Raw genomic sequence first — 18943 nt, 5'->3', positions numbered from 1 at the left:
GCATGGCAGACTGAATTAGACTGTAATTTCTGCAGAGTGTACTGTTGAATTTTCAAGGAAATATGACTTCATGTTTGGCATTCACAATTAAGTTCACATATTTCCAATATTTTACATGAAGGGATATTCTGATGAAAGAAAGTGGTCATCCCTGGTTGTTAACATTAGCAGTAAAATGACAGAGTGTTTAAATATTTAAGGAACAAGTAGTATCTCTGTGATTAATGAAGGGGTTACTGTGTATAAAATACGTTCTAAATAGTTTACTTGCAACACAGAATCTTGGCAATTTAAATGAACTAAGATGTAGATTTTCTTTAAGGAAGTGGAAGTCCCAGATTCGATATTTTTTGTTTCTTGTAATATTCTTCTGACACTACTTTCCGATACACCTGTTGCCTTTGCTACTTCCACTCCTATGTTCTTCACTGTAATTGTTGGCCCAGCCTCTTTCATATACTTACATACATTACTAACAATTTCTCTTGATTGTGAATGCAACACTTTTCCACTCAATTTACTTCGTGTAGGTGGCACGTTAAGGGAGACAGAAAAATGTACAAATATAAATAAACAAGAAAATCAACGAATAAAAATAAACATTAAAATAAAGTATTAATACAGTAAATAGAGAATAATACACTCAAATATGACACCAAGAGTCAAAATTTTTAACTTGACTGTACAAGGAAGAATGCTTTTAACTGAACTTGAGACGTCTGCTCGCACTGAAGACAGATGAATGACTAATCACAACACCCCTCAATGTTCACGAATGGACCTGCCCATCCACTGCGCAGCTTTTCCTGGACTGTCACTTCTAAATACTACAACTATAATCAGCCTGTAACCAAATCAGGTCAAGGCAGCCGTAGCAGAACCTGCTATTAAATGGGATCTGACAGTTTAAATATGTCATTAACATTTCCACCAGGGTAGATATCCTTAAAGCCTAATCTATTCTTCTAGTGCGTCTGATTATCTTTGTCCTCTTTTCTCGTTTTATTTCGCATATCTCGTTTTGTCTCTCCATCTAGTCCTTGGTTTTCCCAATATTTGTTTATTCATTTTTTAGTTTTACATACACACTATAATCCTATTGTCATCCATGCATAACACATACCCATACTGTTGTATGTCATTTTCACCAGTGCTTGAGCCTTAGGATCTTGTTTAACCCTATAGGGTTAAACATTTTATGTATGTCCATTTTATGTATGATTAGCATGCCAACTGTTCTTTGACGTGTTGCTGCACCAAGTTGAGTTGACTCATGCAGTCACACTTGTGACTTGTTCCAGTTTTAAATCTTGGTCAGGATGCTCACCATCTTGACAGGTTCCTCTTGGTTTTCCTAGATATCCAGATAGTGTCTTCAGATAACCATGACTGTCATTTGACATCTTTTTTTATCATTCATTAATCATCCTGCCATTTGACGCTGTACAGTCTGAACTTTTGACACTATTGTCAGATAACAAGCTTAAAAACAGATAAACATTACTAAATAAACCTTCAACAAATATATAACAATTAATTTTTGATGCCTGACATACATAGCACACCTGGTGCAGTGGTGAGGTCCAAATCCTTTTAAATATCCAATATCCTGAGTAGTGAACATGTTTTCCTGTTTATTTTTTTTTTTAATTTATAGGGTGGGGTGAGACTGAATCTTGTGGTGTGCTTTTAGGCTGGAAGGGGCCAATTATACCAACCCCAAATGATAAAGTGAGGGAATATAGCATTTCATGGACTGAGAATTCGGAGGGGTGATTGTAGTACTCAGAAAAAACCTATAACAATGCTACTTTGTCACAAATCACACATGAACTGACTGGAATTGAGCCCAGGTCACAGCATCATGAAACCAGTGACAAACCACCTGAACCATGGCACCCCTATGTATGGTCAAATGTTGTATGACACTGATGGATTCATGTTCTCAACCTGGTCTCATAAACAAGTGCAGTCACTAACATCTACATGTCCTATTTTCTGTGCCTCATGTTAAATGTTTGAATTTTCAGGGTTTTCATATTCTTGTAGATGGCTCTGATGGATTTGCTGGTCTTGGTACAAGTGCTGTGGAATATTTAGAAGATGAATACTCAACAAAAAGTAGATTGGTGTTTCCAGCAATACCATCCAGCTTTATTAATACAACACCAAGACAGGACAGTGTGAGAGTGTTAAATTTAGCACTAAGTTTCCATAGCCTGGCAGACCATAGTTCTCTCTTTGTGCCACTATGTACGGGATCTTCAGGTTGGAGGCAGCCAGGGGCCCCTAGGCAATTCCCACATCTGCTTTATAATGTAAGTAATGTTTCCAGCCTTACTCTTGGGGATGGTGTGTATTGTAGCATGTAGACCTCTTACTGGGTAATCACTGCAAAACAAAAGGTGAAACAACATTTGCTGCTAGGCAACAGATTCTTAATAAACAAATATACTTGACCCTTACTGAGTTACACCTTCACAAGCAAACATGTTCCCACAGAAACAATTTGAGTACAACAGTGAACAGTGTTTTCTGCACAGTCCGTGCTGAGATATAATAAGGAGAACAACTGGAGCAAGAGTTCAGAGAGGTGTAAGGGAATCTGTGAAGAGAAGACTTAATCAGTGTAGTTGAGAGCCAGCAGGCAATGAAGTGAGTTCAGAAGCTGAAGAATCTCCACTGTTAGAAACTGTTACCAGGGAATGACTGATGAAGACACAGCAGACTGAAAAGACTTAGCATGTGCTGTAGTGATTTGTAAAGTGTGCAGATCAGCAATGGTGTTATAATTAAGTGTAGTCATGAGTTATGTGTTAAAGTAGTCAATAAATCCAATCTCCAAACCCTGCTTATAGTTACACTCATACACATGACAGTATTTTTACAGATGCAGTACAGGCAATACAATACATAGTGAGTTGAGGTTTTCATACGTGTAGTAATGTGGCCTCTGAGTTAAGGCACCTTGTAGTCCATCTTTACTTTATAGATGGAGGCAGTCAGCATGCTTCTCTGAAATGTCAGTACCCACCTACCACACTGTGTGGTAACACAATCCAGAGGTTCACACAATATGTAAGTACATTACATCATCTGGTTCATCACAGTCACTACCCTTAGAATAAAATTGGAAATCTGTAAGGAGCTTTACTCAACACCATAGTGGTCACAGTTAACATTGATGGCCCCAGTGTATTTCTTTCCAAACATACTAGCACAATGCGTAAATACTAGTATATTTATACGTATAGTAACTGAAGAATACTGTCACAATTTAGTGACTAGACATGGGGTTTGGATTGGTAATTGTATTTGTTGGACACCTATACTCGTAACTTCAAATAATTATAATGCTATCGCTAACCTCCACATTTGACAAACCACTGCTGTACATGCTAAGTCTCAGTCTGGTTTGTCTTTGCTGGTCATTGTTTGGTTACTGGCTCCCAACAGTGTCTTCTGCTTATATTATTGCCAGCTCCCTGCCATCTCACAACTATTGATGGCTGTAACTAACTGTGAACTAACTACTGAAGAGTCGTTTTATGACTGGTGGTTTGCCATCAAGCAGTTCATCTTGGCACCCTACCAATTGAACTCTGACTGGTGTCCTCATTACATAGCTTTGGGTTGAACCACCTGGAAAACACCATCTCCAACAGCCCCTCTGTTTTCATGTGAACAATTCATTGCCTAGCAATGCCTCGCTTGTTTGATGACATAGGAACTTGTTTACTGTGTCGTTTCCTAGCAACATATGACATATCTTGTTAAACTGTTTGGTAATGTTACAATACATATTATTGCTGGTAGTCATTTGTAGAAGAACATCAGAAATCTTTGGTGAAGGGCTGAGGATCAGACATATGACTGAACAGGTTAATCTAGAGGTAACTCCCTAGATTTATATTTAGGAGGTGTCAAGTTCATATCTCGGCTGGAATGTCAGCTACCCCAGCTGAGGTTCTTCATGGTTTTCCTCAGTCCCTCCGGACAAATGCCAAAATGGTACCTCTGTTAGGACACGACCATTTCCTTCCAGTTTTTTTTTTGCTTCATAATTAGTCATTCTGTCATCCAGCACTATATAGTCTTGATACAGAAAGCATTATTTAGTAACTCACTAAAAAGTGTTATGTAATCCAATCGATGACCTTTTGTGTGTATGTGCATGCACTTGCACATGTATTGTATATGGAGGAGAGATGGAATACATGTAGGATATTGGTGGGAAAGCCAGAAGGAAGGAGACATCTGAAAACCAAGACGTAGGTGGGTGACAATATTGCAATGGATCTTAAGAGAGAGAGGTTGGGATTGTATGGATTGGATTGATCTGGCTAAGGATAGGGACCACTGGAGGGCTTTTTTGAACTCAGCAATGAAACTTTGGGTTCCCAAAAATGCTGGGAATTTCTTAGTAGCTGCACAATCGGCGGTTTCTCAAGAAGGGCTCAGGTCCATGAGTGAGTGATTCAAATGTCTAGTGTCAAAATATAGTTTGTTAATTTACCATACACTGTACAAGGCATGTGTAATGTTTCTGTGAACAGTTTTCCCAATTTTTGGAAGAATGTGATGTCCTGTTGATATAGGCATTCTGTGGAAGTACTTTGAAATATTTCATACATTGCCCACTCCTCTTGGATCTGCTGTGTCTCATAGTCTTATGACATATGAGCAAATGCATAAACATGCATTAGCCTTAAGGTCGTGTGGCACAGTGATTCTGTATTTGCTTCTGTTTTGAAATGTTTTGTGATATTAGCTCAACTTTAAACCTGAATTACAATTAAAAAATAACAGTAAATATTAATGTTTCATTTTGCTTGAAATTAAGAAGTTCGTGATAATTCACGTGTTTGGCCATTGGGTACTAACTCTTTAACTGGATAATTGTTTCTTCATCTTTCCTTATATTGGCCAATTAAAATATCTGTTACTAAGGAAAATCTAATTCTCAATTAAAACGATTGTAATGAATGACTTAATAAATTACTTCATAGTCATATACTTACATTTTTATGAAACGGAATGTCAACATGTGGAGTACATCATTAACTATTCTGGCACTTCCCTAAGTGTTGTAATAGTAGTAAGATGAACTGGCAGAGTCAGTTTTTAAACTATTGCAGCACACATACTATATTTGGACCAGTTTCAATTATAAATTGGAAAAAATATACACACACAATTAACAGTTTCCAAGACCTGTGTGTCTAGTTTGTCCAGTTATTAAATTAAATTTCTGGGGTGAAATCATTTGTTCAGTGCTTTTGCACAGATTACTTTTTTGCTTTGTTGCTGTTTTTGCAGAGAATGTCATGATGCAAGTTACAATTACAATTTTCTGGGGTGTGATGCCATATCATCTGGTAGAAACTATGTATCACTTTTTGCAAAGGATCATTCTGCCTTCATCTTCGACCTTTGGTTTCTTTAAATTTCTGCTGTCTGCCACACCACAGGGCATTCCTTCCCAGAAGATTTAATAAATATTCACCAATACAAGAGCCTAATATGTTATTGTATGTAAGCATTTTGAAGGCGCTAAAAGTCATGGAGTAGAGTGCAAATAGACAGGGACTTTATTGTAATAAGATGAAGATTAAATGAAAACTGTTTTTGGTTTCCTCTTTATTTTGCAGTTTGTAGTGTGTTGATTGGCAGAAAAGAACAGTAGGGATTTGCCAACATAGTAAACTGAGGTCATGCATTGAGGCTTTTAAATGCCTTGATATTATGATGTGATAACCCTGAAATAGAGACTGGAGAGGTTAAACCCTTTCCTACATTAATGCAAACCACACATTTTTTCATTAAATCATTATATGTGCTGCACTGGGGGAACTGCATCTACCAGCATGTAGGATATTTTAATTTAACGATTGGTTGGATTTGCCGAACTGATTTTGGCTGTTCCAGGAATCCTTTGCATATCACAGCAGTGCTATACTTGCAACTGCTCTAGATACAATGACTCTCCGTTATCGCCTGAAGACTGGAATATATTCTCAACTGTCAGAAATGACTGACACTTTGAGCAGGCTGGGCCGTAGAGCAGCAGTTGCAAGTCTTGGACTGCCTTTTGCCATGGGATATGACACATACCTACAGGACACACTGGAGAAGTGGGAAGGACCCCTTTGGCAAACACTCTCTCCAAGCTCCAATTTAGAGAATGATCGTGTTTGGATCCAGTCGGTCGTATTACGTGGTGTACCAGAACTGAGACTTAGGAGGTAATCTGCATTCAGTGACTTAAGGTAAGGTAAAGTTGTCCCTGTNTCTAGAAAAACCGAAGTGAACAGAGAAGTTCATGGAGGTAGGCCTAGGCCCACTGGGGCTGTAGTGCCAAGGAAAAAAAAAAGTCCCTGTGCTTAAGTAATTAGGCACTATGCCATGAAAGCGTGTGGGGAGTGGATGTATAAATCTTCATTTTCTTGACCTTGGCAGTAGTTGGAGGTGAGTAGTCAGCTTCTTGTCCCTGCCCTGCAGTTCAGTGGGGGGGGGTCTTAGAAGTTTGAAAGAAGCAAAGAGAACAAGAATGCTGAACCAGAGAGAATAGAGAATAAAATGATGTAATGAGTAGATTCCTGATTTACACTCATCATCTGACAGTATTAGGATGATGAAATGAAGAAATGTGAGAAGTACAGGACTTGTAGCATGCATAGTGGAAACCAAAAGTTATAGAAAATTAGCACAGAAAATTTCCTGAGAAAACATAGCTTGTCCTTCAGAACATAGCCTGATAGGTTCTGATGCAAAATCTCTGTGAACACATTGGAACATTCTGTAACAGAAGACCATTTATTAGTTAAATTTACACATCAGATTGGAACATAATTTAAATCTATGTAAGATTTTATGCCTGACATGAGAAGATCTGCAGACAGAAATAATGTTTTCTTGATCTTTTCAACAGATGGCTTGGTGTAGTAATAACACAGTAGACTCATATTTGGGAAATGCTCAGTTCAAATCTGAAATAGGACACCAGCTATCCTCATTGAACCATCTCATGGTGTTCTTCAGTCCCTCCAGACAAAAACCATGATAGTACATTGATTAGATCATGACTGCTTACTTCCAAATCCTTTCCAGTTCATCAGATATACTGCCATTGATGTTGTGTAGTCCAGTTACTGACAGCATCAAATAATAATCCGTAATAAAATTACCTGTCTGCTAGAGTGAAATGCCCATTACACTTGTTTCTGGGTCTTTAAATTTTTTGCTTGAAAATGAAATGCCACTGGATCATAAGCTATCAAAAATGTGCGACATTTCACCAATCTAATGATTGCTTAAAACTGAAAAGTTGTTTCTCTCTGAAGGCACAGCTGTATTGGTGGCATAGGTTAATGTAACTGTCCACCTGTTTTCACAGTGTGAAATACAGTTGGTGGGGAAAGTTTGTTTTACAAGGGTTAGAACTTTAATAGTAGCAACTATTTATTTACAACTGATACAAAATAGATGCATGTTTCAAAGTTTTACTGTTCTTCAGTGTAGTCACCAGCATTGTGTACAACCTGTTGCCAGCGATGTGGAAGTTTTAGGATACCTTTAGCAGCGCCTGTTGTGTTGATAGTTCAAATGAAGAGGTCTACTGCCTGAAGGGTCTCTGGAACAGTTCTGAAGTGAATGCCATGAAGTGGTTCCTTCATCTTAGGAATCAAGTTGAAGTCACAAGGGCTTAAGTCCGGGAAGTATGGTGGATGGTACAGCACTTCCCAGCCCCATCGATCAAAGAAATCAGCCACAGCTTGCACTGCATGCGGCCGAGCATTGTCCTGCAAAATGATGGGTGGGTTCTGCAGAAAGTGTTGTTGCTTCTTTCTCAAAGTTGATCGCTGGTTGTGTTCCAAAAATGAACAGTAATACTGCGCATTGATGGTCTGCTGTCAGGGAACTGTATGCGTTAGGGTAACACCCTCACAGTCCTACACGAGAATCACCATAACTTTCACACTGCTGCAGTTCTGATGAACTTTTGATTTTCTTGGTGACCCATAATGACGCCATTCGTTAGATTGGCCTTTCATTTGTGGCTCATACGATTTGGTCCATGTCTCATCCAGCGTAATTATACGGTGTAAGAAAGCCTCTCCTTTGTGCTCATAGCGCTCCATGTGGTTACGAGCAGCATCATATCATAGCCATTTCTGCATTTCCGTCAAATCATGCGGAACCCATTGTGATGAAATTTTTCTCATGCCCAGGCGTTCCTTCAGAATGTGAAGCACAGTCATACGCGCTAATCCTCTCTTTCGGGCCAGCTCACGAATCGTATGGTGTCGATCACTCTCCAGTAACGCGGAAAGAGCATACACTTCTTCTTCACTGACACTAGGACGACTTGGCCAACGCGTGTCTGCCACATTTTGGCTTCCCTTGTTGAAGGCTTTTACCTACCTTGCCATTGTGCTGTAAGGCAATGCAGATTCCCTGAAGCCTCTTGAAAGCCTTGATGACACTGTCGTGCTCTACGGTCTTTGGCACATTCAATCTTTATCCAACTCCGTTGTTCCTGTTTCGAAAACATCGTGACAACACTACATTAGACCGCCAGCTAACACAACGCTCTGTTCTCGTCACTGTGCATGCGCATGATGTGGGATGGGAGAGTCCATTTGCTCTGAGGTAGGGTAGGTATGTAACTAATGTGTGGTATAAGCAACATTATTTGGTTTTGTTGCATGGCGTCTCTACATCAGTGTTGCCACTATTAAAGTTCCAACCCTCGTATATACAATTATCAGGTTAATGCCATTTATACGTGAATACAGAATTGGGAGCTAAATGTTGGAATGATTTTATTTAAAGGGGTATAACTTAATTTGAATATTGAACTTCATACATGTTCTTACATAATTAGATTGCAGTGTTCATCTTTCTGTCCAGGAATGTCAATATCATCCCCAAAACTCAATGAATTCTAATTAAACTTGGTACTTGAGGTAGGTCTGCTTTAGAAACTGTCAGCAGAATGTCATTTTGGTTTATATTAGTCCATTGTAACTACTCTTTTATTTGAAGCTCAAATCTGTCTTCATTAAATTTAACAGAATGACTCATGATGTAAAAAATTGGCTTAGGACATAACATTTAAGTCTAAACTTTAGTTCACATATTTTCTGTAAAGTGCTTATTTAATAAAGTACTAGGAAATATATCTGCACCATACATTGGTGATTAGGTTATCAGCAGTAGACATGTTCACAGTAAATGAATATTAGGATCAGTGAGAAATGGGAAATGCATATGCACAAGTTTTTGACTCTTTTATTTAACGTTTTCTCCCCTTTAGGGCACAGAGAGGTGGCAGGATGCAGCAGGACACAAACCCTGCATACATGTGTTCCACTGTACAAGAGATGCTCAGTTTGTTCTTTTCATGCTGCTCATATGCTACAGCATCCCATGTGACTTCTGCTAATGTGCCTTGTAATGTCACTTCTCCATTCCCCCAGTTCTTTTCTGAATTTGTTGGACTAGATGGCTCAGTCAGAATTGAGAGAAGGCCACAAAATATTGGTAAGTATCAAGTGAGCTTTCCAAGGTGTCATACTGCAAGTATCAAAACCAATCTCTTTCCCTCACTCTGTGAAGCCCTTGATGTGTTTTACTATATTAAGGCTACAGAAAGAAGTCCTATGGATTGACCCTATCCACATGCCTTTTAGCTGTTATGCTTCTGTCTTTAGCAGAGTTCACTCTATTTCCCATTTATCATTCAGCCATTCTTTTGACATAGATATTGGTGGTAGTAACCTTTACTAATAACAGGTTCTTTGGGCTACAGGGGAATACTGCAGCATGCAGAGAATGGGATGTCTTGAGCATGGTCATCCTCACCATCATTGAAACTTCTTTCCACAGCCTCACTAGGTCTTTGGTTTTGTCGTCATCCATATATGTTTCCATGAGGTTTGTTCATTCTGTGCTAAGCCTTCTCCATATTCCTTTACTGGCATAAGGCCTATTGAACTTTTAGCAGGAAGTTGTTATAGAAAAAGCATTGTCAAAAATATAAAACCTCATAATCGAAAAGTTATGGAAACAGCTACATTTATAATAAAATATTAAACTTGATAGAATAACAGTATAAGTTAACTGGTTCTGCTGTCCAGAGGAATTATTTTTTTTTGGCAAAGGTTGCCTTTTAATGCAAACCTGTTAAAAAATTCTAAAGTCTTCCATTTTTTACTTTCTCATATACATGGAATATATGAAACAGTATTGCGATGATGAAAGGAATCACCAGAATTTTGTTGATCTACATATTTCGAACATTCTGAATAAGTAAATGCAGTACAGTGTACCCTTCATGTAATGTGGGTTTTGGGGGACAGCTTTAGTACCCATGTTATAAGCTATCCTTGTTTTATGTGAAATAGGCAAACCTTGTTTTGGGATCCCTTATAATATGTAAACTTATCCAAAGACCAAAATAATTAAATTTAAGGTACTGACACAGACCACTAAATGACTTACATTTATTTATCCCTTATCACAAAAATAGTTGCATAACACAGTTTGTCAGAACTGGAAACTGCATCTTTTCAGAACATAATGCTTAATATTAATCAGGTACAGCAAATGAAGGTGTTCATTATGAGTCTCATGTTTTAAACATGTCATCACTTCATTAATATTTCTTAGCACTATGCTCAATTTTGGTACCACTACTTCACAGGAGTCATCATTGTTGTTTTCTGAGGCAGTGGCTCCAAGTCCATTAGTTGTCTTCCCATTTTCTCAGAATGTGTGATATCCTCTTCATTAAGATGATGTGCAATCCATACTGCTCAGGTCACTTCCTTTTAAATTACAACCTAATACATTGCTACACGTATGAGTAGTTTTGAAAATTGAATTAAATTTGTCTTGTCTGCTGTGACACAGTATGTTCCACTACAGTCTTCCAGCAGTTTGCAGCAGTAGGTGGTGTAATTTTCTACCAGGCAAAACAAGTATCATATATAGTTTCCTTTAGTATTAATGTATTTAGAAATTCTCTAACTTGCATTTCAGAGTTTACAGTTCTACTAAGTAGCTCGTTGCGATAGACTTTGCAGGCTCAAATGATGCCTTGGTCCATTGGCTGAATCTGTGTAGTACTATTCTTTGTCAGAAATATAATTCGAATAGTTCCATCTTTGAGTTCCAGTATATCAACAGAGGGGTGGACCAGACAGTGATCCTGAAGTAATGAAACTTATTCTTCAAGTATCTGGAATTAAATGGTGTCTTACTGATGGCATAAACTCACTTTCAAATCAGTGGCCAAAAGTATCATGTTATCCAAGCACTGAAACTGTGTTTGTACATCAGAGGCAGAGATTGCATGTTTACATGCCTGAAACTCTGGAGACTTCTATTAGTGCACAGAGTTTGCGATTGTCAGTATTATTGACACTCAGCAGCAGCAAAGTTTCTCTCTCTTTGCTAGTTTTAATACCCACTGTTGTTTGGTGCTCTTACAAGATTTGAGGATTTGTTTGGAAGCAGTTTGTAGTGCATTGCTGTTTTGTCACAGTTGTGCAGTTGTTATCATTGTACTTGCCATCTTCATGATCACTTTGCATAGAATTTCAAGAAAGACTTGGGCTGCTGCATCAGCATGGGATGGAGATTCAACTCCAGTTTGAAACTGGCATATCCCATGCTGAACCTTCAATCTCCAGAGCAACCATTCAGAGGCTTTAAATGTTTCATCAGTGAGAAGTTTGTTAAATTGAATTGCATGAGCCTTCAAAATTACCTCATTTATACAAACTGTTTAACCACACTTTCATAGCAACCACTTGTACAAACACTTGTGTTTATTCAGTTTTTCACAAAATCTGGTCTTCCTATGCAGATCTTATGTCATCTTCTGTGAAATATACAAATAAATGTAATTTGTTTTCATGTCGTGTGTTGTTCATTCTGGAATTCACACGTGTGGGATAAACTAGCTCTTGATTTGCCGTTCTTAACGCTTACAATAATTTGTATTTTCTTTATGATTGTACAATTTGTTATTTTGGTTGTCATCGCTGTAGCTTTTATTGTTTCTTGGTTTATTTAGTCACAATTTTCACTGTAATACTACTCACTTCTTAACAAGTAGTTGGTATACTTTTATTTTTTTTTAATTCACTTAGTAGGGGGTGGAGTCAAAGTGGGTCCACTCGGCACGGCAGCCACTCATTGGCCTATTGTACCTGCCCTGAGTGATTATGATGATGGAGAATTTAGTGGAATGAAGATTGGCAGGGGAAACCGAAGTACTTGGAGAAAACCCACCCCAGACCCAGGATTGAACCCTGGCCACTGCAGAGGGAAGCCAGTGACTAACCACTTGAGCTATGGCATGGCCTAGCTTTTATACTTACAATGCTTTTGGAATTTCTCTCTCCAGCACCTCTGCTGGATTTCCAAACATCAGGATTTGAGCAGATAAAAGGATTAGCATCAGAACAGTGTAATTCATCCTGTCCCAACCAAAATTGGTGTTGCTGTTTGAACAAAGCTGTAACCCCAATGTTAGAGAAACAAGAAACATATCTCTTCATATCTCTTCTTAACCCTCCGAACTTGCGTACTACAACAAGGAATGTTGCAATATGGTCTTATAACATAAACAGAACATTTAATAGAAATTTGTGTGATGTAAAATATGTAGTAACTGTGGTATATCCACATCTGTGTTGTAATGAGGCATCATATGTCAGAGGCTGACTGTATGAGTGAGAAAACAGTTTTTGGAATGCTGTGTGTATGTATATATATGTACAAAGGGCATTCCATTTAAAATGCCTCCTGTTTTTTTGTGTTAATATGTAACATCTGAGCTGGAGTATAACACACGCAGTCACAGGAGCAAGACACAACAAAAGCACAACACACACATGATAGTGAAGGAATGCTCCAACAGAGGAGGATGGGCGTGACTGGCGTAGTGAGATGCGACATAGAGATGAGGAATCCGGGACAGTTTTAATATTTTTAACATTTGACATTTGTCAATGTATATGATAGATATATATTTTAGTTATTTTAATGTGAGGACAAGGCATGCAATAAACTAGTTTGGCATGGATTGAGTAAGCACCTGAAGATGGCATTTTTATGCCGAAACATGTAGTGCGAGTGAGAGAAGGAGATAGATGAGTGTATGCACTGCAAGACGGTTTAAATAAATCATGGAGCTGAGCTGGATGTTGGTGGTGTTGTAGTAAAGGTTGAACCTTCCTGCCAATGTACTGTTAGTTTGGTTGTTGTGTGACAGACAGTGACAGCTGAGCAATCAACCCAAAATGGCGTCTGACATAGAAGTGCGTACGAAACAAAGGTGTGTTATTGAATTACTCACTGCTGATCAAATTGCACCCATTGACATCCATCGACGCTTGCTAAAGGTGTATGGAGATTATACAGTAGATGTCAGCACAGTGAGGCGGTGGGTAGTGTGTTTCAAGAGTGGCAAAAGTGAAGTGTACAACAAGCCACACCCTGGGCGTCCCTGCTCAGCTGCCACTCCTCACAATGAGCAGCGCCTCATCCATACCTATCGGCAGATAATGACCAGGGAACTGTGTGTACAGCTTAATATCAGCTGTAATGCATTGGAAACGATGTCGGGGAAGCTGGATTATCGCAAAGTTTGTTCCAGTGGGGTCCCGCGGATGCTTACACAGGACCACAAAACTCATCAAATGGAAGTCTGTCAGGACCTGTTGCACCAGTTTGGGGTATCTTTGGACAGTATCTTCACCGGAGATGAGATGTGGTGTCGTCACTACGAGCCGGAATCCAAAAGACAGTCCATGGAGTGGCGACATCCAGATTCCCCAAGAAAAAAGAAGTTCAAGACACAGCCATTGGCAGGGAAAGTGATGTGCATGGTCTTTTGGAATGGACAGGGTGTGATTTTGTTGGATTTCTTGGAGCCTGGTGAGACTGTCAATTCTGAACGCTACAAGACGATGCTGACCAAGCTGAAAGCCCGCATTTCCCGAGTCAGGCCAGAGAAGCAGACAACCTTTTGCTTGCAACACGATAACACTAGACCCCATGTCAGTTTGGCGACCACTGCGCACTTTGCAAAGTTTGGCTGAACTGCCCACCTTATAGCCCTGATTTAGCACCTTCAGACTTCCATCTCTTTAGGCCTATGAAAGACGGACTACACGGGCAACATTTTCCAGACAACGATGCTGTCATTGCAGCTGTAAGAAAGTGGCTAGCCTCTGCTGGTGCAGACTTTTACGGGCGCGGCATACAGACTCTTGTTCATCGCTGGCAAAAGTGCATAATGAATAGTGGTGATTATGTGGAAAAATAACTGTAAGTAGCTGAACTCTTGCTCTATTTAACTGCATTATTATGCTTTCTGTATCTGTTGTAGTTTTCATTAAAAAAAAAGGAGGCATTATATATGGAACGCTCGTATGTGTGTGTGTGTGTATGTGTGTACGTATGTATGTATGTATGTATGTATGTATGTCTCTCGCTAGCACCTGAAAGGTTGAGTTGATTTTATTCATATTCAGTATTTAAAAGTTGCTGCTTGATAAATATGAATAGTCTGTGTCCAAAAATAGGGGCATTTCCAATGGACCCCCAAAAACAAAGTGGGAATTTTATCCAAAACAGCTCTAATGATTTGTATTAGATTCTAATAATTCATTTGCAATGATTTTTTCAACTAGCGGGTGAGCATTCAAATGAATGGAAGTCACTAAGGACTAGGTCAGGGCTGTAAGGAGGGTGGTTCATGATTTCTCAGCCCATCATTGCAAATGTCATCTTTGTCAAATTTTTTATATGTGGACAAGTGTTATCATGCAATAGGTTGATCTTATTTGACAGTTTTCCAGGCATTTTTCTCCATATCGCTTGCTGCACATAATTGTGAAGCAATTTGCTATAATACTATGCATTAGTTGTTACCCTGTGTCAAAGCAAATCGACATTGAATCACTCTTTTTGAACCCCAAAGCACAGTTGGCATGATCTTGCCAGTTTACAGCTGTGTCTTGAATTTTTTGGGTGGTAAAGGCCCCTTGTTGTGCTACTCCATACTGGGATGCTTTGACTCTGGAGTGAAGTAGTGCACCTCTGTTTCATCACAGGTCGCTCTTCACTCTAGGAAGAGAGACAGAGCGGTATGCTGCATCTTCTGGTTGAACATTAATAACTTCGGGGCCCAGTAGGCACACACTTTCTTAAGCAGTAAGTTTAATTCATGGGACGCACAATGGACCACTAACCGGTCTAAGTGCATGGGGAAACCCACCCCCTCAATACGGAATACGGAAGTTTAATTCATGGATAATTGTATCAACACTTCGAAGACTCTGCCACTGCTGGGTGCAACATCATGCATTGCTTCACTTGGTTCCCCGAATCAGCTCTTTGGCATGGTACAACTGTTAACTGAATGTGAACATGTGGTAGGTTGAGACCTCTTTATGGCCCTCAGAAAACTTTTTATACAAATCATAACAGACACTTGTGTGTGACAGGATATCTTCCTTATACTGTGCATTGCACCTAAGAAGAATTTCTGCTGGTTTCACTTTCTCTTTCAAATGAAACCATCTTTTACTCGCCCTAATGCACAGGAGCAGGGCTCATGGCAACCTCCCAGGTAGTGAGTGCAATGTTGCCATCAGCTGTCCATAAAGGAGTTTCAGTTTTATGCTGCCCATGTCTTCAGGAGAAGAATAAAGTCTAATGTTGACCCACCTTTATATTAATTACTCTTATCAGATCCCCATGCTAATGAAATGTAGGCAGCCAGAGTTTTTGACATTACAGTTTTTAGATTCATTTGTGTAGGGGCTTCTAAAGGAGTACAGGACTTTATTATTCATAATAAGACACTGCAGCATCCTGTTGCACTCTGTACTTTAAATTAGCACTTGCACTTTTTGCTGTCCCTGTGCAACACTGTTGATGTATTAAAATTCATACTTCAGAAGCATTTGTCTCTTCCCATCATTGAAACACTGTGTGTTTAAGCCCAGCTGGCCATTATGAGGTGTACAAGTTGAAGTTGTAGAGGAAACTGCTGACCCGTTATCACGCTGCTACAGTTTGCCTTTTAAAGGTGTAAAATGCTTACAAAATATTTTAAAATTATTTCTAAAATATCATAGCATGATTATTTGGAGATATGTGTGTGTTGTAGTTCTGGTGTATCTGTAATGTATAAAAATAGGTTATATTAGTGTTTTTTTATGAAGTGAATATTTTATGTTACATACTGTTATTATGTCACTGTAGTTGTAACGTTACTTACATTTTGTTAGTGTTTTGGTTTTTTTTGGTGCTGTGTGTAGCTGTTCTGGATGTTTTGTGTAGTTCTGTTTTTATATAGGAGGTAGGGTATGTGTGTAGCTAACTGATGTTCATTTGCTGATGTGTTCTCAATATGGTGTTGTCTGTATCAATGTTTATGTCATTCACGTTTAAGTTTTTTTTTTTTTCTGATTTGAAGGAGAAAGCTCTAGATCACATTAAGTTGAGGAACTGTTTTGGAAGAGACTGTGGACCTGTCGTCTGACAGATTACTGATGAATGAACAGTTTGTATATGTGGTATTTTTCTAATGTGTTTCTTTTCTGTGTTCCTATAATGTCCATTGCCTGTTTTGGTCCCTTTTGTATGTCCCATGTTTAATATGTGGCCTGAGAATCCCAAATTACTATTACTGTCTGTGATTCCTTGTAGATGTTCTTCTATCTAATGTGGAATGTTCTGCCTGTTTGACTTTTCTATTTTATTGGGCAGTGGAGGCATTTCATTTAGTAGATGCCACTTGTTGTATTTGTCTGTTCATGGTTGATGTTTTATTATGCTGTATTATATTTTTGTTGCATTCTGCATTTTATAGGTACTTTACACATTTGAAATGCAAATTGTAGCAGCATGACAATGAAACAGTAGTTTCCTCTACAACTTCAACTTGTACACCTGATGAAGAAAGCAGTCTTCTGGGATTTGGCACCGTGTATATGTGGTGTTAAATCCCAGAAGACTGCTTTCTTCATAGTCACCGCCGTGAAAGCCTCAAATCTTACATGTACACCTGATGATCGCCAGGTGGGCTGAAACATATAGTGTTCAAATAATAGGAAGAGACAAATGCTTTTGAAGTGTGAATTTTAATGCCCATGATGTGTATTTATGCTAACCGTCTTACAGTGCATACTTTTTATTTAATTTCGCCTTTCTCTTCACTTTTACACTACATGTTTGAGCACTAATGTGCGCTCTTCAGATGTGTCTCTATGCACGTCAAACTACTGCACTGCATGCCATGATGTCTTCATTCTAAAATGACTAAAATGTGTATTCATCATGTATAACAATAAATTCTAAATATTAAAACCTTTCAGGATTCGTCAACCATACCTCATATCTCAAATACACACCAATCCTCCTCTATGGGAGCACTCTTCCTACAGTCATGTTTGTCTTGTGCTCTGTGTTGTATCTTGCTCCTGTGAGTGCGTGTGTTGTACTGCTGTGAATTTTAATACTTTGACGATGTTGCAGAGAGGTGGCAGGAAGTGAGAGTGGTAATTTATTATTCTTCTTGGTGTCATAGTCCAATTCAATCATTGGGTTCTTCGTCTGCAGCTGTCCAATGCCTTATGCTCCGAGCTAAGAAGTGTCAGTTTACTTAGTTTTGGACTTTTTGACACTTGTTTATTCTTCACTTAGTTTTTGAAGACTCATTTAATTACTTAATTTTTGATTGAACAGGTGTGTACTCAGTGCCAGCAATTGCAGGAATTCACAGTTGCCGCAGTGCGGGTGAAATGTTGGAGGCACTGCATTCAGATGTTAGGAAACTTAAATTAAAACGCTTCCACAACTTTTGCAATTCTGGACTGGAGGAGGATGAATATCGAGAATGCCTTGATCATCTGGCTAATCTTCGGGAGTGTTATCATGAAGAATTTGATATATAATCTGAATGCTGAAAGCGGCATCTTTTTGGAAGGTAACAGTGTTTGGAAATCTTTTGTGCTGGTGCTATAAGTTTTGCAAGAATTATCGGTCTACTTTGTAAACATGCAATAATATACGACTTACAAAAGGGACCTTTGTGTCCATGATAAGCTAAATATGTTAAAAATGAAGTATGTTGCATGTTTTTGTGGATTCTTACATATACACTTGATTAATTCATAAGTTCCACAATGGGAGCCATATTGGCAATCCAGCAGTATCATGAAATTCTGAGATGCATTTGCCTTCAAACTACTGTCCTACAGCAGCTTGTTCCGCTTGGGTTCTAAAGAGTTCAGAATCTTTCTGTAAGCCATCCTGGATGACTGGGACTTCCACAGCATCCATGAAATGATCAAACCATATCTCAGTCACCTAAACATGTTACACTGGTGTCAGAAGTGTAACGTGTTTAGGCGACTGAGACATGGTTCGGATTGTTAATTGGTTTTATTAACAATGGCACCCACTGATGGTTGTGCTGGAAAGTGAAAGGAAGAATGCACATAAACACTTATGTTGATGAAAATTATAAATAATTTGTTTCTTTAATGAAAGAAATAGACTGGATTCACTGCCAGATTCATGATCTGGAGTCATTATACTCAGCTGAATGCTGCAGTTATGATTTTGTTTTCACACACAAAATATAGCTTACAGAAGCATGTGGGTCACCTCATTTGTGTTGCAGATCAAGAGGTTTCTTGATACAGCCTGTTTTCCTTCTCTGAGTTCCCTTGAATGTGTGTTACTGTCCACTTGAGGCTTTGAGCCCAAGATTAGTACCTGCATGCCAGGGCATTAATAATATGTGCATTGTAAAAACAATATCTAGAAGTGTCTCTTGTTTAGCACCCTTGCATATTGCACCCTAGGCATCTGTCTGCCTTACCTGTCCCTATTCCTGGGCCTACTTCGT

General features: G+C 38.8%; 1 protein-coding gene across 6 annotated transcripts in view; it reads left to right on the top strand.

Annotated features, from left to right (window-relative positions):
- LOC111866089 (protein misato homolog 1) overlaps positions 1-18943 on the top strand; it is a 40381-nt gene that overhangs the window by 17701 nt on the left and 3737 nt on the right. For all 6 annotated transcript variants that reach the window (XM_023854668.2, XM_023854666.2, XM_023854664.2 and 3 more), the window contains exons 5-8: positions 2031-2318; positions 5929-6245; positions 9320-9546; positions 17776-18016. In XM_023854668.2, coding sequence (XP_023710436.1) covers positions 2031-2318; positions 5929-6245; positions 9320-9546; positions 17776-17984 — 1041 coding nt within the window. In that variant the 3' untranslated portion in view covers positions 17985-18016. The remainder of the gene's footprint in view (positions 1-2030; positions 2319-5928; positions 6246-9319; positions 9547-17775; positions 18017-18943) is intronic.

The sequence above is a fragment of the Cryptotermes secundus genome, unplaced genomic scaffold (assembly GCF_002891405.2).
Source record: "Cryptotermes secundus unplaced genomic scaffold, Csec_1.0 scaffold318, whole genome shotgun sequence".
Taxonomy (NCBI): Eukaryota; Metazoa; Arthropoda; class Insecta; order Blattodea; family Kalotermitidae; genus Cryptotermes; species Cryptotermes secundus.
Note: the sequence above shows the minus strand (reverse complement) of the source record. Positions and strands in the feature narration are given on the sequence as shown.